This window comes from Artemia franciscana, chromosome 8, assembly GCF_032884065.1.
Source record: "Artemia franciscana chromosome 8, ASM3288406v1, whole genome shotgun sequence".
In the NCBI taxonomy this organism is placed as follows: Eukaryota; Metazoa; Arthropoda; class Branchiopoda; order Anostraca; family Artemiidae; genus Artemia; species Artemia franciscana.
Genome location: NC_088870.1, coordinates 28,866,346 through 28,887,832, shown reverse-complemented (window position 1 = coordinate 28,887,832; position 21,487 = coordinate 28,866,346). Strand labels below are relative to the sequence as shown.

The following is a 21,487-nucleotide window of genomic DNA, read 5'->3' as shown; positions in this document are numbered from 1 at the left end:
CTTTGGAGTAAACATGACGGTTTTTTAATTGAAAATAATTAGTCTTTGATAATTATTCATTCAATTTACTATATTATAACCTTTTATTTCTTTCCGTTTATCTTTAAAATGTATTACACCTGTCAAAATTCGGCTAATATTTAGTATTAGTAGAATGTTATTTCAAGGTGTCCTCAAGCAGACCTTAGAGCTAAGATGCTTGCAACTACATTCTATTTACAGAACGTTGGATGTACAGGGAATGGTAGAGGTAGGCCCCCTGGCTTGGGTACAGTTTACTTTTCTGCAGTGTGCACTTATGTTCAGAGAGATTTCGATAATTTTTTCCCATTTAGTATTTCACTTTAGAACCATAAATTAAAATACAAAGAAATTAATATAAAGACGACAAACGAGTCTATGGCCAGTAAGTGAAAATGAAGAGAAACAACTCAAATCAGACGAATATTCGGCCCGTATTCAACAAGGCATCTTCAGCGTAGACGAAATATTCGTTTGATTTTTATTGTTTCTTTTCTTTTTCATATGTTGGCCATAGACTCGTTTGTCGTCTTTATATTCATTTCTTTGTTGTTGTTTTTTTGTCGTGGCTGGCCAGTTCGGCTTTAGATCTTTCGTAAACTAAAATGGACAGGAACCTTACTAAAGAGCTTGTAAATTGCCTATTTACAACAGTGGACAAGTTATTCGTTATTTTTAATTGAAAATAATTAGTCTTTGATAATTATTCATTCAATTTACTATATTATAACCTTTTATTTCTTTCCGTTTATCTTTAAAATGTATTACACCTGTCAAAATTCGGCTAATATTTAGTATTAGTGGAATGTTTTTTCAAGGTGTCCTCAAGCAGACCTTAGAGCTAAGATGCTTGCAACTACATTCTATTTACACAACGTTGGATGTACAGGGAATGGTAGAGGTAGGCCCCCTGGCTTGGGTACAGTTTACTTTTCTGCAGTGTGCACTTATGTTCAGAGAGATTTCGATAATTTTTTCCCATTTAGTATTTCACTTTAGAACCATAAATTAAAATACAAAGAAATTAATATAAAGACGACAAACGAGTCTATGGCCAGTAAGTGAAAATGAAGAGAAACAACTCAAATCAGACGAATATTCGGCCCGTATACAACAAGGCATCTTCAGCGTAGACGAAATATTCGTTTGATTTTTATTGTTTCTTTTCTTTTTCATATGTTGGCCATAGACTCGTTTGTCGTCTTTATATTCATTTCTTTGTTGTTGTTTTTTTTTGTCGTGGCTGGCCAGTTCGGCTTTAGATCTTTCGTAAACTAAAATGGACAGGAACCTTACCAAAGAGCTTGTAAATTGCCTATTGTACTTTCTATGTCAACAAGTGGATTTACGAATAAATAGAAATTTAAAAGTGCGTTATGTACGTAAAATTAATATAACCATTGGAAGACAACCACTCCAAAAACTTTTAAGGGCAATTAGAATATGCTCAATTATTGTAATTTACCTAAATTCGCCTTTTCCTTTCTAGGAATTCTTCTTGATTTCAAAAAGTCTTTGTATTTTTATTCGTCCATATTTCTGACAAAACTTAGAAAATTCAATTCACAAAATTTACTATTTGAAACACCTTTTATTCGCCAAGTGGATTCATATACCATGGATAGGAATTTGGACAGGAGCTTGAACACGTAACCATAGTACGATCTCCTCCTGGTGGGACATCCAAATAGGAGCACTCGTTTGCTCGACACGGGGCAAAAATGCTATCACAAGACCAAGGTGTAAATGTAGCCATATTCTGGAGGCTTGTTGGATTTTTCATCCATTCTATACCTTTTTGAATAGTGACTATATAAACATCGCCCCATTTTAGTATTTCATCCAAAAAATCTGTATAACCGTCTAATAGATGTGTGGCATCTTGAAACCAGGCACTGTGAGCATAAATGCCAAAAGGCGCTCTGTTTGTCTCGTAATGCCGAAGGAAATTTTTCATTAGAAAGTCATACTGTTCTTGCCTTGTGGGCTGACTAGGACACTGGTCCACCATTGAACAAAAATGAGTTTCATTAAGTTCCAAGTTCACCATTGGCACAGACCAAAAGCCAGGGTAGCGTCCAGTTGGACATGGGGGATTTTGACAGTCGACGCCGGCTTCAAAGTCTCTTGTGAAAGGCCAGAGAGGAGGATCAGTGTATAGGCGGGTGTGATAAGAAGCATCATAAACACTTCCTATTTCTTTTAACGGCTGAATCATAGCGTCCCCTCCAGGTTGTACGAATGGTGCTCGGCTTCCAACAATGCTGCCAATTGGAATATTCGCATTATTTGATATAATGGTTTTCAACCCCTCCATTTCGTTATGCCATGTCTCGCTGCTTGCGGCTTTCCAGTAATCTGCATCTGTGTCAGTTCCTCTAAGGGAATGAAGAGCAATTTCACAACCTTTTTTATATAGGTAATTGACATACCTATAGTCACTGTAATCATGAGTAAGAAAGTAAGTCATTCCTATTGGACAGCCATTTGGATTTATTCTTTCACCAAGAATATAATCGTAGTCAAGAATGTTTGAAACAGTAATCGCTTCGTCAAAGGTCAGAAACACCATCTGTGGAAGCTCAAATGGCTGATATCCTCCGGGTGAACCAGCATCCCAGCACCTGCATTCTGGCTCCACGCAGCTTGTCCTACAAGTTCAAAAAACAATGAACTATCTTTAGCATTTTTCAAAAAAAAATTGTGTCCAGCAATTTGTACACATATTGTTTAAGTTAAAAAAAGATAAATGATTTTTAGAAAATACTGGGCTAAAATTCTAGACCTAACTGGTGTATACCAAATTTCTCAATAGATCTTTCCTCTTACAATATTGCTGATTAATTTACCATGTTTTTTACTTTTGAAGAAGCCAAATTTCGATTGCAAGTAACCACAAATTATTCATAAAACTTTACTTTTTGGTGGATGTGGCAAGTAGCTTTTCTACAGTTTCCATCGCCAATAAAACAATCCAAACCCGCATATTCAATCATTCAATTTTGAAAATTTTATTCTAAAAAAAAAAAAAAAATTAGCGGATTGGCTTTAACTTTTACACACAAACTAAGGGACAAGCTGAAGGGCGCGCCTCAGGATTTTAGGTGGACGAAGGGGTTATTCATTTCTTATTAACATAAACTAGTTTTGATCTTGTAGAAAAAGGCATAATACAACATACTTTCGCTTGCAATAAAAGTGAAATTTTTACCATTCGAAAGCTTTTTGATGGAATTAAAAAGTTCCTGATCGTTTTAATAACAACCGATTTTGACTCAGCATTTTTTGGTTCCATTTGAAGAACCAGCCTAAATGTAATGTACTTTTTGTGCTACTTTAAAAGTATTAAAATATTAGTTTTACCGTCAATTTTTATGTATGCTTTTACTATTTGATCCATATATTGCGGCTGATTTTTCTTTTTAAATAAAAATTCATCAGCCACTATGTCGTGATGTGTCCCACGTTCTATAGAGCTTTTTGCTATGGGTATCAATGGAAAAGGTATTTGATTGGTTGGAAGTAATGGCATGTCATCACGTTTAATCAGTCATATTTTCCACACGACTTGGCTTGGGATAATTTAATAATGATTTGAACAGGAAAAGATTGTTTTCCCAAAATTAATCGTGTTAGAATTAATTGAATCATAATATAAACTAAAAACTGCTAAACCAAGGAGACTGGTGGCCAAACAACTTGCCAATGTTAAATAAAAGTATCAAGCAGATCTAATTGCAAAGATGTTTCAAAAATTTGAGTATGCTAAACTTCAGCTAAGAAGGGATAGATGTTTTCAGATAATGTGTGTCTTCTTTATCTGGGATATGCTTAGGAGGAATTATAAAATCCTTTTTAATTGGTCGAATTCAGTTTAGTTAGCTGCCTAAGGTATAGTTAGAACCAAAACTTGAGGAAATATACAAACTAAAGGTATGGCAACCAACTTATATAGTATAAAAAATGAATCAAGTAGAAGTAACACAATTTTAAAATTAAGAGCTATAGAGCTATTAAAATGAAAAAAGTTATGTGTTTCTAGCTATTATGACTAATTTATATGTGATTGATAACTAGAAAGACTTATAGAACTGAGTGTAGTGGGTGTAGGCTAAGCAAGGCATAGGCTAATTTGGCACGCTATTGTAGCTTAATGTTCACTGTTCCTATTTCAATGCCAATTTCTAAAAATGGACAATTTTGGGCTTATCCGCAAAATATGGCCATCTTGATATCCAAAAAAATGTAAAATAAATTTCATCCTTTTAAAAATTCCGAATTTGACCGGCCTTTAAGGGTAGAACCGCCTGTCAGTACACTTATCTTACATTGCTCTTTGAGATTATATCCACCCTACAGTTTTATATACTTAGAAAAATCTAGGGAAGCTGCAAACGAGCAAGTTGGCATAGAGCGGGAAAGTTGGCATTTTGGGTGGAGGGATTGTTGCTACACTTAGAGCGGGACGCTCTTTGGCTATCTAATTGACTTGATCTGATAAAAGCCAAAATGTGTCATTAGGATAGAATATTTGAGTTTTTACAGGGATATATATTTACATTGATGCATAGTGAAAGGTTTTAAATCGTTCAAATAATTCAGTTGATCAGCTATTTATTTGTTTTCTGAAAATTAGGAATACTGATAAACAGAAGAAGGAGCTATTAAAATACTAAACAAAACTGGAAAATAAAGGCTGGCTTGCTTGTAGGAGTTAGATATTCAAAAGAATTGAGAAACATAGCATAACAAGAAAAAAAATATTTAGCCCTTCAAAGAAGATTGAATAGACAAGGAGGCGAACAGGAAGTTCCGAGGAAAGGGGTTCCAGACATGAATTGACTAATAAACTATGGGTTGCTATCTTTTAACTAAAATATAAATGGCATTTATTCTTTTGCTATAATAACGCTCTTCTTATTAATGTAACAGTAAGGTTTAAACAAATAAACACGGGCACCTAGACGGAAGTAGTTTTCGAAAAGTTAGGTTGCCTGAATTTTTTACCCATTTCTTTGTTCCGAATCAAAAAATGGGAACTTTGAACGCTCTTGGTTTTAGAGAGGGGTTACCTATGGGACTTTAAAGTCTAAAAAAAAAGTAAAAATCGTTTTTTCTTTCTTTTTTTGTCTAAATTGTAATAAAATTTCTATTTGACATTGTTTCAAACATAAAGGTGTTTTTTTCTTAAACTTGCAACTGGCACTAAAGGAAAGCCGAGACTAAAAAAAAATGTTTTTGAGTGATTGACGTATCTATAAACGAGCTTTATAATACCTGTTTCGTTACAATACCGCTGCCAGTAATTTTAAGTGAGCTGTTACGGTTTCTTTGAGCTCCTTTGAGCCCAGTTTGGAAGTTATACCTCCCAAGCCACTTCTTCAATTCAGGGAAAAGACGGAAGTAGCTCGGTACTAACTCGGGATTATATTGTGAATTTTTGAAAATGTCTTATTCGACCCAGCGACCCGATAGACTGATCGAGTATTGTGAGCACGGGTTGCTATAGATCAGAAGAATTCCAGAAGTCAGCATGTTCGTTCTTCTATCTCAAATAGCTCTCTGTAGGTGTCTCAAAGTTTCAAACAGTTGGTGGTAACGAACAGTAAGGAAAAAGGTTTTGGCCTAATAGTAACCTAAATTCTAAAGAATAGTTTTTGGATAACAATAGACACATCAAAAGAACTGCCCTTTTATTCTCATTCCAAATATATAAATTTCATTAAGTGTAATGTTACACATCAAAAGTTACGGCCCTAAGGAAATTTGCCTGATTTTTGAAAAAGGGGAAAACACCCTCACAATGTCACCTGAGAAGAATTTTCCGTGTGGAGTAAAGTTTCTGTGGGGATTTTCTAGGATAAATGATACACAGGGGAGGGGAGAGATTTCCTGGCACGATTTGAAAAAGAGAAGTTAAATTTTATAAAAAAAAAAAGTCAGCTGAAAGGAAGGATAGCGAAATTAAAATTTAAAACGAACAGAACTTATCCTTTGTGTGAGGAGGCTGCCCCTTCCTCAACCCTCGCTCTTTACGCTAAATTTTGACTTTTGTCTTGATTCTTTGAGAAGTATTTTAAAGAGGTTTAAGACTTTATCATACGAGCGAGGGTTGAGGAAGGGGCAGTCCCTCTTACATACAGAATAATTTCTGGTCTTTTAAGTTTTAACGTTTCTCCTTACTTTCAGTTGAAAAAACTTGTTTATTTTTTTATTTAACCACAAGAATTTGCAATAACTGATATTCACGGCTGGATGAACTCCACAAAAAACTCACCATTTTTACTTCAAAACTTTTAAAACTATCGCAACTCGGGTCAATTCACTGGTGGCGACATTTTATGAAGGTAGCACAAAGCTTGCTCGCAGGTATTGGAGATACCTCAATCATCAATCATTAATCTTAGGTTAATAATTGAGAAGTCCCTTCGTTGTCAAACACCTTTGGTCCTCAGTTTTATCGATTATTAGCAAGCTTTCGATTATGTTGATATAAGAGCGTTAACAAAGGTCTTATCGTTATATGGCATACCAGAAAAATACTTTAAAGTGATTTGTGTTATGTACGAGAATAATACTGATGCGGTTAAGGTAGGAAATGAGGTTAGCAACTGGTTTTGTAATAAATCAGGAGTTAAGCAGGGTTGTGTTCTATCCCCCTTTGTATGGATCATTTTGATGGACTTCGTCTTAAGGAGCACAGGAAAAGCAATTGGAGACCATGGAATCAAACGGGGAGGAAAAACGCTCCTGGACTTAGATTATACTGATGATTTAAGCATATTAGATGAAAGTGTGAGCAAAATGAATAAATTTTTATAGGTTTTGTGAGTTCAGGGTGCTAAAATAGGCTTGAAAATTAATGTTAAGAAGACTAAGTCACTAAGGCTAGGAATAAGTGAAGATGAACAGGTGATATTAGGTAATGAAAAGATTGATCAGGTTGGGAGCTTCAGTTACCTTGGTAGTATTAATAGTAAAGATGGTGGGAGCAGTGAAGATTTTAAAAGTAGAATAGCTAAGGCTCAGGGTGCTTTTTCACAGTTAAAAAAAGTTTGGAAGAATAGAAAGATAGGTCTGCAAATCAAGATTAGAATATTGGAAGCTACAGTGATGACAGTGGTCAAATATGGCTCTGAAGCATGGGCGCTCCGAAAAGCAGATGGAAATTTACTAGATGTTTTCCAGAGAAATCGCTTACGGATTGTTCTGGGTACCCGGCTGACTGACCGAATTTCAAACAGTAGGTTGTACGAAAATGTGGTTCAATCCCGCTTTCTAGGGCTATAATCAAAGAAAGGTTGAGATGGCTAGGCCACGTTCTACGGATGACAGATTACCGAAGATTGTCCTTTTTGGCCAACCGTCTGGGGCTACACGGAAAGCAGGTCGTCCTTTTTGGGTTGGGAGGATGTCATAAATAAAGATTTAAAGGAAATGGGAACTTCCCGGAAGGATGTAAAGAGGGAGGCTTTAAATAGATTAGGTTGGAGGAGGAGCGTGCGTAGCTGTGTTGGCCTCAGGCGGCTTGGTGCTGCGGTGAGTTATTAGTAGTTAGTAGCAGTACATATACATATGTATATATTAAACATCTACCGCTCAGAAGAAGTTTGAATAGAGACTTAAGGGAGAATCCTTTTTGAAATTCGCTCATGTGCGACTTGTTTCTAATTGATAAGTCAAAAGTTAATAAAACTGTTATGTTGTGTCATTAATTTAAAAACTGAGGGAATTCCATAATTTAAAAGTTAGTCCAAGACAAATTTTCTACTACCTATACACAATGGAAATGTTATTGTTTTTTTTTAAGAAACAATGTTTTGAGATCAGGTTCGGGCCACTATTCTTTTTTTTAGGACAAGACATATTTCAGAAGAAAAAATCTTGTATTAGATTTCTTGGGATTGCTGGCCCAAAAATAAATTCATTAAATAAACGCAAAAAAGCAGTCAAAAATAATAATAAGACAGAATGAAAAATGTACAAGGTTTTAGTTCTTTATATTTAGTAAATATGTTTTCTTGGAATAATGGCAAAATTATGAACTTCCATTCGGATTTTTTTTCTTTGTATTTTGGTTCTTATATTTTGTTTAATCAGTGATAAAGCAGCTAACCCTCTTTCTTGTTATGGACACAGGCTATAACTTTTACTTTGGACTTGACAATTGGAAAAAAATCGCAGTAGAAGATTATCTTGTGGTGAAGGGGACTCCCATAATTATTACTTATTTTTCGTAATACTGAAAGAAAAATTAAGAATTACCTTTTTAGTGAATTTTTTTTTAATTTGGAAAATTTTAAATATCTTCTTATAAAGTTTGGAAAAAATTTTTTCATTTTGGACGGAAAGTAATTGAAAAAAATCACCGGAGCTTAATTTTTTAGAAATCATTATTTAGACACCCTAAACATTTTCAGACAGACACGAGTCATTTTCTTGCAAAATCAAATATTCCTATGAAATCAATATCACCACGGAAAAGCAAAAATTAAGCTACTTAAAGAAGGCAAGGATACCGTTAGTTTAAGTATTTTCTGATTCATCTGGACAGTAATAAAGAAGTAACTTCCTAAAAGGAGGGAATGCTTATTTTTTTTACCTGACTGGCTGCTGAAAAGCTAAAGGCTGTGAATGCAGAAATGTAGAAAGAAAACTAGTTAAATCAATTAAACAAATAGAAATCAAACTCACGAGTCACATTCTTCAGCTGCTTGTAAAAGCTGAGGGGCAGCTGTAACCAAGGCAATAGGGAATAACACCAAAATCAGAGTTTTTAGAGCCATGATTAACTGGCTTGGAAAAAAAATACAGTCCCTTTTTGTTCAATTTTGCTTATCGCTGTGTTGTTTGCTTTTAAAGCCATAAATTGGTAGCTAATCTCTTTAGTCCACATTGGATATTTTTGACGTCAGTATTAGCAACACAAATTTTTCAGTAATCCGTTTATGGTACACGAGTTTATGTATAATTTTACAACTGTATTGCTTTGATAATGCGAATTTACCCTGTCCATCGCATTTTTTGACTTAATGTGGCATTTTTATCAAATCTGATATACAGGACTGAATGATATACAGGAAAAAACAATTTCAGTAAAACTGAGAATTAAACTGAGATAGCCCTTTTTCTAGAAAATTCTACGGGTCAAAAAGAAATGGGACAAAAAAGCTAATTAAGTAAATTTGTGTCATTGCATCAGTACAAATAACGAAGCCGATTTTATTTAATAAAGGGGTCCATCTTACGAACTCCAATCAGATGAATTTGCTTTACACAATTATCATGTGTCTCAAACAAGCTTAATTATCAAATGTAGCTTATGTCGACAAGCTTGATACAGTGGGAGAAGGAAAATGATCCATCACTTCAAATTTGTTGCAACAAAGTTATTGGTGACAATTTTGATCTCAAATTTTGAAGGAATGTTAACCACGAGAGGTAAAACAAAAAATGCAAATTAATATCTTTTGTGGTACATCAGCTGGTTTAACAGCAACTTCTCTTTTCAAAAAAGGAAAAAGAAAAAAATACTAATAAAAAAAAATATCAACTGGGGAAGTAAACTCTCCTAGACTTCAATTATGCTGATGATCAAAGCACCTTGAATAAAAATGTTAGCAAATGAATGAACTTTTAGAGGCTTTGCGAGTTCAGGGTCCAAGAATAGGTTTGAAATCAATGTTAAGAAGGCTAAGCCTTTAAGAATAAGTGTCGGTGAAGAGGTAATGTTGGGTTACGAGAACATTGATCAAGTGGACAGCTTTACTTACCTAGGTAGGATTAATAATAAAGACGGTAAGTGCAGTGAAGATGGTAAAAGTAGAATAGTCAAGAAGAATAGGAAGACAAGTCTGTGATTACATGTCTCAAAGATGCAAGATCTTATTAGTTTTGGTCAGCCGAAACGGCCACAGTATATATTTGTCTCACATCAATCACATCTAATGTCAATTATTGTGCCAAGTTGATTGTGTATCGAAAATGATTTTGTCTTATGTCTGATTACAGAGGAGGACTAGAGCCAGTTAAGCAAAACATATCTGCATTTAAGAATGCCCTTTTGGATCTTCTTTCAAAGCTTTCACCATCCAATATCAAGAGGGAGGTCAACAGTCTTAAAAAGAAACCAGTAACCGAAATTATTTTCACTTTGATGAAGCTCAACTATAAAATCGTTTCCTTTTCTGCGTTTTCCGTATTCTTTGTTATCAAGTAAGTAATGTCCTCTTTTATTTCCATTTAAAATTAGTTAAGTAATGAAACATCCTCGTTCTAAGTAAGAGACTTGAGAAAAAGAAAAAGAATCTAAGCGTACTAAAATACTCATAGTCCGAAGCCAAAGACACAGCCTATGATAAATGATAAAGTAAAATTCAAGACCCTTTATTATAATTGTTGTATCAGATTAAGGACGTTTAATGGCCACTAAGGTCTTTGCGTCGGCCCCGCAGTGTGTTGGCACAGCTGGATTCGAATTCTGGTTCTCGTATTACCAAGCTTGAGATCACCACAGTAGCCCTTTATCATAATTTTTATTATTGTGAAACTAAAAGAGACCTTTGCTAGACTCAACCAATTATTCTTGAAATGTGCAATTTAGCTTGAATTAAATAAAAAAAAAATTCCCAATAAGATTGCTCATATTGAAAGTTTTTTACCTAACTGTTCTTTTTCTATGTTTGAAAGAAATTTGCTAGAAAATTTTTATGTCGGTAAATTTTTTATCACAAAGAAGCGTGGTGTTGGCTTCTCTCAGCCTGCTCCTCTCAAAGGCTAGAGTATCATATACATTTTCTGAAAACTAAACAAATGGCTGATATTGCAGGTTCAGTTTAGCCGATTGATTTTATATGCATTTGAAAGGAATGCATATAAAAAGATTTCAAAAAAGGAAAAAATATTACACTTATTATATATTTAATCTTAGTTATAATTATCTATGTGATGCATACACTTTTAACTAAACTAAGCTCTTGGAAGCTTGAGCTGAATTTTATTTTTCCTTTTATTACGGAAAAATGATTGGTGTAAAAATGAATACTTTGTCTTCAGTAACGCGGACGCATTTTGGGGAAGCTTAAGAGGCAACAATGCTGTCCTTGTTGGTTGCGCTTTCTGTTTGTTTTAAGTTTGCCTCATTGCTCATCGTAATTTCTGTTTGTTTTACGTTTCATTTCGTTCGTCATTTTAATATTTCTTTATTTAGGTTTAATATCTTCTATAAGCTAACCTTTACTCGTTTTGAGCTTTAACTTCACATTTTTTTTTAAACTCTCCTTTTTTGTATGTAATTTTAGTTTCGTTTTTTTGTGTATCTTATAATAGCAAAGTAATCTAATCGTTTTTATCAAACAGTTCGTGACGACGAACTGTAAGTAAGAAGCGAATTGTGCTAATAGTAACCAAAACTTTAAAGAAAAGTTTTCTTAAAATAGTATATACATAAAATGAATTGGCTTTTGTGGTAATATTAAATATATTAAGTTGTTATTAAGCTTAAAGTTACCTATCAATACTTACGAGCCTAAGTTAGTTTTTCTGATTTTCTAGAAAGACATAAAACACCCCTAATCGGGCTACTGAACCATGAAAACTACAACATCAAATTCAGTATATTATAGAACCCCATTGATGAGGTTCCTAGTCCCTATCTACATAAAGTGGATTTTTTCCAGGATTACACATTTTCCCCAGAAGAATCATTACAACTTGTTGTTGTTTTTGCTTTTGTTTTTTTTTCTGTGGATGATCCTATTGAACTAATGCTCATAAGAAATTGAGAGAAGACCTATTTGAACGGAAATTAAAAGTTTTATGAGTTTCCCAGTCCTAGAGGTTGTAATGGGGTGTCGTGGCGTATTTGCTCCTAAAGATGAATGTAGTTTATATAAACATTTATAGTAGGGCTCCATTTAATTCAGTTCATTTATTTGAGGCTTGACAAAATTACCTACCGTGACGTTATAATTGCACAGTCGCTATTGCATAGGAGGGCTATAAGAAATTTGTGTAAGTGGAAAGGGAGGGGGGTTGCCTGAAGCCTAAAAAAGGGATTTTTTACGTCGAAACTATTTAACTCTCAGTATTTTTCCTTCATTTTCGGTAAAATTCTTGAACTAATGCTGTAATATGGGTGCTGCAGGGTTATTGACTTACTTGACTTAAATCTCCTGCTGGGCACTGCTCAGTGTAGAGAGTGGCGTCTGCCTCCTCTATCCACTTCTGTCCATGGCGAGTATTTGCTTTTCGCCCTGTCTGATGTTTGCCATCGCCAAGAACTCGGACAGGCTGTCGGACGAACGTTTCTTCGGTCGGCCGCGAGGTCACGTCCAACCGAATTTGATAGGGTCGAAGTCGTAGATCGTCTTTGCGGGTAGATGTGGTGGCATTCGAAAGCAGGTGCCCGAACCATCGTAATGTTCGCTCGGCTGCTTGAGTCGAAAATCAAGACTGCTTTGTGAGCTACAGAAGCTTCTCATTGCAGACGAAGTCGGACTATCGTAGGCCCTCGATCCTCCTCAGGCTCTTCGCATGAAATACGTCGATTTTCTTGGGGGCTGCAGCTGATGCTGGCCTTGTCTCAGCTCCGTAAATCATCACAGAGCCGACTAGAGCGTTGAAGATCCGCAGTTTCGTTGTACGACTGATGTTTGGTTTTCGCCAGAAGTGACGATTCTGTCTGCCCATGACAGAAGACGCTTTAGATAGTCTCGCTTGAACCTCGGGGAGAAGCGAGCCATTTGAAGAAACTATGGAGCCCAGGTAAATGAAGTCTTGAACAACCTCGATGCCAGTGGTGCTGTCCAGGCTAACTGAAAATTTAACAGTAGGAGAAGACAGGTCTATCGCCATAATTTTATTTTTGTTCCAGTTTATATGCAGTCCTACTTTGGCAGCCTCTTCTCGTAGAATTCGGAGCGCTTCCAGCAGCTGCTCCATGGAGTCCGCCAGAATGGCCAAGTCATCGGCAAAATCAACATCTGTGATGGCACGATCTCCGAATTTGAGCCCAAAGCTGAGACGTGGAGTGGTTTTTGTCATAATGTAATCCACGATGGCATTGAAGAGCTCTGGGGCCACTGCACATCCTTGGCCTACCCCTGTCTTGATTTGAAAGAACGGGCTGCGCCGACCATTTACTTAAACACAGCTCTCCGTCCCATGGTGCAGCGCCTTGAGAAGTCTGCAACATTTCTCGGGTAGGCCAGTCAACTTTAGAATCCGCCAAAGAGCTTTTCAATCGACTGAGTCAAATGCAGCACGGAAGTCGACGAAGGCAATAAATGTTTTCTGTCGGAAGTCTGTGGTCTTCTCTACTATTTATCGAATCCGTCAAAATCTGCTTGATAGTTGAAAGGTCCGACATAAAACCAGCTTGCTCTGGTCGCCGGATTTTTCGGATGATATTCCGACATGGATCCAGCAGGACCATTGAAAACAGTTTACCAGGGACTGACAGTAGGGCTATTCCCCGGTAGTTAGAGCAGTCGCTTCTTGAGCCTTTCCTCTTCCGTAAGGGGATGATTACACCCTTCCGCCAATCCTCGGGAATTATCTTCGTTTGCCAGATTGTAGAGAACAGGGTGTGGAGAGACAGGGGCATTGCAGGTCCTCCATATTTTAGCAGCTCTGAGTTTAAGCCACAGATACCTGCAGCTTTATTATTCTTGAGCCTTTTTACTGCATGTCCGATTTCTGAGGGGCTGAAAGGCTCATCTGGAGGAGCATCTGTTTCAGGTCTTTGACTGCAAGGTTCGCTGGTACTATTAATACGAGGCGCAGACGGGCTAGTATTGTTGAGGAGCGAGCAGAAGTGGTCCTTCCACCGCTCAAGACAAGAACCTTCATCAGAAAGAAGTGTCCCATCCCTGGACAGGACGGGACTCAAGGTGGGAGTTTTATTTTCAGTGAGATCTCGGAGATGCTTGAAAGGCTGCACATGTCTTTCTTTTTTGCAGCTAGTTCAATTTCATCGGCTTTCCTTGCAACAAGCTGGGCTCTATCCCGCTGAATGAGTCTGTTCCGCACTCCATTGAGCCTTCGATATGTGGTCGTGTCCCCAAGAAGTCCTGCCTTCCGTCTTTGCTCTATGACTTGCAGCGTTTCATTAGTTAGCCACGATTTCTTTGGGTAACTCCTCTTGCCAAGCACTAGTTGTGCTGCTTCGCTGGTCTGCGATTTAAAATGCTTCCAGAGATCTTCGCTGCTATTAAGTGAGCCAAGGGGCTCGAAGCGATTCGATATCTCGATACTGTACTTTTATTACAAAAAAAGAAATGTTTGTGCACCATGAGATATCATATTCATATGCTTACCAATACACAAGACTGAGAAGTGGGTGGACGTCATGAGCGCCGCTAGGAAGTTTTCAGGATGTGACTAATAGCAGAGGCTTTGTTTTTATCCAAATGTAAATGGGAAAATATCTTCTTTTCCTATTTATATCATTTGTTTAATATCTTCTGTTTTCCTAGGGATTAATTGCCCCTTTCAGCGTCTGATGTAAGAGGGGCTTCATTTCCAGTGCTCATGGGACACATCCCTATATAAAAAACGTCTGTTTGAAAAACTTACCTTGAAAACAGTGAAACTGACGATCCTATAATTAATCTGTGATATTTCAGAACTCCCCCTCCTGATAAAAAAATTACTGTGACACATAATTTCAGGGATGAAGATCATTCCTGAAGATTATTTGTACGAATTAATATATATACGAATTTTATTTGGAGGAATAACTGGAGGTTGAAGGAGAGTTACTAGCATTCTTCGCATTTAAGGGAGCCTTGAATCAAACAGTTCGTAGTAATAAACTCTAAGTACAGGACATTCCTTGTCAATAATAACCTAAACTTACTCTAACGAAGACTTGGTTAAACATACGCAAGAGTTATTTTACACTAATTCTGAATATGCAAAATATATTAAATTTGAAGCTATTAATAAAGCTTCCCAAAATCTATTGTAAGGGTTTTTATATGGCCTCCCAGTCTCAGAGGTCATACTGGTGTGCAGTACCGTATACCTTTTGTCAAATTTTCGCCTACATAATTTTTTCTGTAAGTTACTCTGTTTACAACACTTTCAAAGAACAAAAAACTGTTGTTTGGGGCTAATATTCTTAATGTTCCTTTCTTCTTATCAGAGGTGTTCAATTTATATCTGTAAAGAAACAAGTGTGAGAAGTTTTAATAAAGAACGCCAAAATAAGAAAAATTAAACAATAGGAAAGGCTTCATCCATATTTTTTGCTGACTCATAAAATGAAAGATCAAATGAATTACATAAAATGAAAGACTGCTTTATTTCCTCAGGCAGGTTGCCCGTGTGCTCTTCAACCTGATGAAAGGTCCTCAACCAGAAAAAGAAGAAGTTAAAGTTCAAGAGGAAAGTATGGTATCGCTATCTCCCCTTCCAGCCCTTGCAGCTGGTGCTTTGCAAGTTCCAGCAATAATGGACCCGGCAGCTGGGGAAGTACTAGCCCTAGGCCCGTGAGTATTCACCTCTTTCTCCTTGTTGTCTTACCATCCTTTTTAATATTTGATTGACTGTCTTATCTCTTTTTATCATTGGTCATTATAATTTTGGCTTAGAAGGTATAGAGTATAGTTGATGCCAATTGAAATTAATAAAGCTTCGTTTATTGTTTTTTTAGGTCTTTGTTTTGTCTGCAAATGCACACTTTATTTAACACATGATAACCCACAAAAATGGGTACAAAATTCCCTGTAAACAACAGCTTATTAAAAGTTATTTTACAAGAAGAATAACAGCGAAATTGTTGCTGAATAATTTTAACCTGATAGGATTAGGAATAATAATAATCCAACCATGATTGCAAACCTACGAAGCTAAAAATAGTCAATCGCCACAAGAATTCATAGCTATTGGTTATTATTATCAATTTAAAACGAGATTATGACTCAAACGTTATATCCATTATAACTTTCATTATAACTTTTAATATAATGGATTTTATATCCATTATATCCATTATAATTATAGTATGATCGTTTTCTTATACACTGTTTTTCTTTCCACCTTTTTATGTGTTTTTCAGTGCACCTAATGTTGAATTCGGATCGCCACGAGAACGGTGGTCTTGTTCAGTAAAAAAGGTTATATATTCATTTTAGATAATTTTAGCTTTGAGAACCTTATTAGATTTAGGAATTTTATGTTCAAATCCTAAAGGATATTTTATTTTTAGGTCCCCGGATGTTTTCTCAGGTTCTGCTGGTTCATCAATGGAAGAGCCAAGCCTAGAGGGTAAATTTGAAGGAGAATCGACCACAAAAACTGAAAGTCCAAGTGTTTTAGTAACTGATACTCCAAAAGTGTAAGTTGGGTTTTATTTTTTAGGAAGTTCAGAATTTTCTTTGCATATTTGCACGGTGGGGGCACATCCCTTTCAACATTAGTCTGAAACGTCGTCCTCTGCGATTCCACTGAACTTTTATCTGTTCTGTTGTGAAGCCATTACAGTGATAATCAGTAGCTCCAGCAGTCAACTATCTGTGTCTTTATTATAGCTTTTGCTAATACCTTGTATTTAATTTAAAACCTTTTCTGTCAAACTTGTTACATTTTTCATTTTTTTTGATAATCTCGTACTTTGTCACCTTGAAGTTTTCTTTATCTTATTTATTACTATATTGAGTTTTGAAACTATTCTAAGTCGATTTTTGCCAAGTATAATCCACTTGTTTTTACATGTCTTTTGAAAGAAGAGAACGTTTAAAATTACTATTTGATTTATGTCTGTAGGTAAAGTTAATATTCAATTTTGATGTTTTTCTTTTTTGTATTTAAGATATCCAAACTTCGATCCGATCTTAAAATAATCTTACTAAAATCTGTGAGAAAACGAAGAAACAAAATCAAATCATTTTAGTTAACTGAAACAGATTGTGGAACAATGTCGCCCTTGTAGTTTTAATTCTTTTGGTTTTCTGTGGTACTTGACCAATGACATGGAAATCCCTCCTTTCATTATTATCTCTTCCTTTTAGAGAAACTACGGCTCAGTCAGTTCAGCAGCACATACCTGAAGTCGAGCCAGAAGCCAAAGCCCCTGAACCTCCTCCAGTTTCGCAGCTTCATTTTGGTGAATATACACGTCGTGGAATTAGCTACCTTGCTAGGAACTTTTATAATTTGAAATACATTGCTCTTACGCTTGCATTTTGTATCAATTTCATGCTGTTGTTTTATAAGGTATTTAATTTCAAATCCTATTCCTATTCTCCGTTAGGTTATTTTTGCTATTTGAAATACATTGCTCTTACGCTTGCATTTTGTATCAATTTCATGCTGTTGTTTTATAAGGTATTTAATTTCAAATCCTATTCCTATTCTCCGTTAGGTTATTTTTGCCTTTTAATCTATATGATATGATTTTTTTCTTTATAGAAAATGAAATATGGCAAGATAATTAATTTTGAATTCCTAGGAGTGTCTATAATAATAGAAGTGGGGAAATGGTTTTGACGTACGATTTTTTGGCGCCTTCTAGGAATTGTGCTCTGTATCGGCTATCTTCTTTTTTTAGTTATAATAATGAATTTTTCGTGCAATCGATGGACTCGGAACCGTTTCTTTTATACATTATTTACTTTTTTTTTAATTAGTGTCTAGATTGGACTGTTTCTCCATTGAAAAGGAAAAATGACCTCACGATTAATTTGAAGAAATCCATATTCATTAATAAACATTTGTGCTGGGCAGATGCGCAGGAATCGGTTTTATGGGGTGGGAAAATAAAAAAAAAATAAACGAAAAACTGTTAAATTAAATAAAATATCTAGGAAACTACGGGACAAATCGTGGGTATCTCACCTCCTCCGATTAACTGATTTATTGCTGCACTTTCAATTGTTTGGATTTCCCACAAGGAAAAAAGAAGAAAATAATCCAACTGTGTTTAATCACATCTCGGGGACAACCAATTGCATCAGTATTTCAGTTGATCATTCGATTTCTAAAAACAGCCCGCCAAAGATTGATGAGCGCTTTAGTTGTGTGACAAGTTGGCTTGTTTAATCAAAAGTGAATGTCATCCATCTTATACTCTTCAATTCTGGAAACAAAATTTGTTTAGGATAGCCTGGTTACGTTCACTATTGATGGTAACGGGGACCCCTTAAAAAAGAATGCGTCAGTGCTGCCGATCAAAAACCACACTAACCACTTACTTGTTGTGGATGCAGAGGCTGCTCAACAGTTATTTGTGTAATCTCTGATCCCCAAACGCGACAATTGACACAGTTTATGAATGTATGAATGGTATATTAAAAGTAGAAATACCCGTTAGTTCAAATTTCGGCTCTCTCTGTCAAACGATGTTGCAACACTTTAGAATAGGCTACCAGTTGCTGTTGAAATAATACTCTAGATTTGTGCTAAAAAATTGCTAGAAATATATGGTTTACCAAAGAATTTTTTCAAGAGGGGGGGGGAGAGGTTAAAAAAAACTTTAAAAACCCCATCAAAATTTCGTTTATATTCATTTTTGTTACGTTTTTAAGGAGTTTGACGCAATATGTATAGTATTTCATAAGCAAAGAATGAATAGAGTTTATATTTTTTATAAAATGTTTTTTCAAATTAAATCTTGATGAATTGAGTTGGGTTATGCTGCAATATTCGATACAGCTTGAAAACCTACATGGAAAAGGCCTGAACTAGACTCATAGATCACATACGACGTGTTCGTGTGAATACGAGCACGTCCTTAGGAGAGGGGGTGATAATAGCATGACCTTTAAGGGGTACAAATTCCTCCTTCGGGCAGCATTGGCGGTAACTTTTTAAATGGAAATCAAACACTCATAAAAAGCTGCGCACTTTGATTTGAATAGGACAAATATGCTGGTTTGAACATCAAAATATTTTGCCAAAATTAGATAATGAATCAGTTAAGCCAATACATCTTGAGATGAAGTCTCAAGTTGTAAAATCATTATCTAATATACAGAAACATATGGGAGGGGGTAGTAGAAAATATTTAAATTATATAGAATTTAATTAAATTAGTCAGTCAAATTAGGGGAAATATAACCAGCAAAATATTATCATTTCTTCCGAGTCATAGCTCAAGAAAATGTTACCTTTGTTATATAGTTAGTATAAGTGAGTGTTCTTTCAATTATACACTGCATAGATGAATACGACCTTGCTGTTTCCTTTTTCCTTGATGAATGAATAATACTGTACAAAAGCAGTGGATACTCATCATTTTTAACATACGGGCATTGACAGTGTCCAAATGAAGAATTTTTTTAGAAATGCTAATGTAAGTCCATTATTTTGTTAGGGGTCTATTTTGGGGAGTCTATAGGGGGCAGCATCCCCTAGACCCCCCGGTTCTGAAAAAGGAATTTTGTTTGTATTTTTTTGAAAATGATTTTTTTTTTGTCATTTTCATTCGAAAGATTGGAAAGAATAGCCCCTCTCTACATTTTTGCGAATTGATGCCACTGAGTCTGGGCTGAAAAAGTGCCAGTCCACAGAAATGTTACCAGATGTTAGAAAAATGTCTTTTGTTAATTATTTTTCCGCTACTTGTCGCTTGTGTATAATTTCTCTTTTCTTTCTCATCCATTGTATTAAATGGCTAAAGGGTCTTGTCTTAAACAATATGTGCTCTGTACAAATACTTTTAGGCAAGTACCCTTGGAGAGGCTGCTGACATAGACGAATCTGGAAGTATATTGACGAAGGAACACATTAGCCTAATGGGCAGTGATATGATGGACTCTGTTGAGTTAAATAGCACAGATGAAGGTGGTACGTCTAAGATTGTTGAGGCGGTGGCAGCGAGTATGGAGAAGCTTCTTGGAAGTAGCGGAGAAACATTTGACGACGGGGGAGGGGGAAGTGCAGAAGGTAAACTGACTTTGATATTAAAGTTGCTGGCAGCTCATAAATTGACACTTGTCTAGTTTCTGTCCAGCTATTTAGATATTCTACTCCAATCAATTACAGATCGATTTCTCTAGATATTTCGACCCCTAGTCTTACTTGTAAGTGATTTACTATCGCGAGGAAAACCACTTCTATAGCCTCTTAATATGATTAAAATTTTTGAAAATAACGCCCCTGGGCTATTTTATAATATTTGAGAGGATTTTTGAGTGATGGAGTTTGAGTAGGTTCTTATTCTAAGATACTTCCAGCTTTTGGTATCTAAAAGGTTTGTTAGTTTTTTGTTTTTGTTTTTAAATCAACTTCTACAACGGAAGATGAAGCTGAAACATTTATTTGTTGAGTTTTGTACTTGATATATCTCATTTTTATTTAATTTGGCCCGCTTTGTTGCTGATATAACAGATTATTTGAACCTAGTCAAACTTTTAATTGTAATTCGATAAGATTATTTACCATATTAGATTAATTTTCTATTAGTCTATTCTTCTATTAGTCTATTATTTTTTCGTCAGCTACTGAAAAAAAAATTATTGGATGTATGTCTTTTAGCTGGAGATGACAATGAGCTTCCCGAGCATATTCATGTGGATGACAAATTCTTTTACCTTGAACACGTGCTTCGACTGTTGGCTGTTCTTCATTCGCTTGTCTCACTATTTATGCTCGTTGCTTATTATCAACTGAAGGTGAGACCCGTAATTCTTATTATCATACTCGAGTAATTTATAAAAATAATATGATAGGTTTATCTGAAAATACTTATTATTTAAAATACTTGCGCTATATTTACAAGTGGAGAGTCTTGGATTTGATCTTGTAAACATTGCCAATGAGCAAGGATTATAGGGACAGAATATGAAAAGTAAAAGACATGAATATAAAAGACATGAGGTCATAATCCAGTGTTTATAAATAGGAAAAAATTAAAAATTAAAAAAGCAATGGGTTCTACCTTCGTTATTTCAATTAATTTACTGAAGACAGTAAAACATGGACGGTGTTCCTAATTTTCGACATTTATTTCTATAATTTTTGTAGGTTCCATTAGCCATTTTCAAACGTGAGAAAGAAATTGCTCGTCGTCTGGAATTTGATGGACTTTACATAGCGGAACAACCAGAAGATGATGATATCAAGTCTCATTGGAATAAGCTTGTAATATCTGCCAAGTATGTACTTTTTAATTATCAAGATTATCATCCGAATATCTAACACTAACAGTTCATTATTTTTGTTTTTATTTTTGTTTAAAAATCCTAAATTTATTCTAAGGATTCTGTGACAATCGACCAAAGTATATTGCTGTGAAACATAATTTATAAAAAGAAAGATGTAAAACACACATTAAAAGAGATATACCATTTCTACTTGTCTGTAAATTATGAGCTTGCATTAGGCCAATCCGGTATTTTACTCACCAATAACTGTAACTTGCATAATATTCTCAAGCTGGCTGGTCCTAAATATAGCCAATTAGATAACATAGAGGTCGTGACAATCCATCACAAGTGTATGTGATCTTATAATCTCGTAT

The 21,487-nt window shown here is 35.4% G+C and overlaps 2 protein-coding genes across 2 annotated transcripts in view; one reads left to right on the top strand and one right to left on the bottom strand.

Moving 5' to 3' along the window:
- Positions 1-21,487, top strand: part of LOC136030251 (ryanodine receptor-like) — a gene marked incomplete in the record, with an annotated part of 328,739 nt that overhangs the window by 280,704 nt on the left and 26,548 nt on the right. The window contains 7 exon segments of the mRNA XM_065709092.1: positions 10,033-10,236; positions 15,339-15,515; positions 16,235-16,363; positions 17,037-17,241; positions 19,689-19,911; positions 20,503-20,639; positions 20,992-21,122. Coding sequence (XP_065565164.1) covers positions 10,033-10,236; positions 15,339-15,515; positions 16,235-16,363; positions 17,037-17,241; positions 19,689-19,911; positions 20,503-20,639; positions 20,992-21,122 — 1,206 coding nt within the window.
- Positions 1,514-8,875, bottom strand: LOC136030252 (chitin deacetylase 7-like). The gene is made up of 2 exons (XM_065709093.1): positions 8,716-8,875; positions 1,514-2,672 (listed from the first exon to the last, which is right to left on the bottom strand). The coding sequence occupies exons 1-2, from the start codon at positions 8,805-8,807 to the stop codon at positions 1,613-1,615; spliced, it is 1,152 nt and encodes a 383-aa protein (XP_065565165.1). The 5' UTR covers positions 8,808-8,875; the 3' UTR covers positions 1,514-1,612.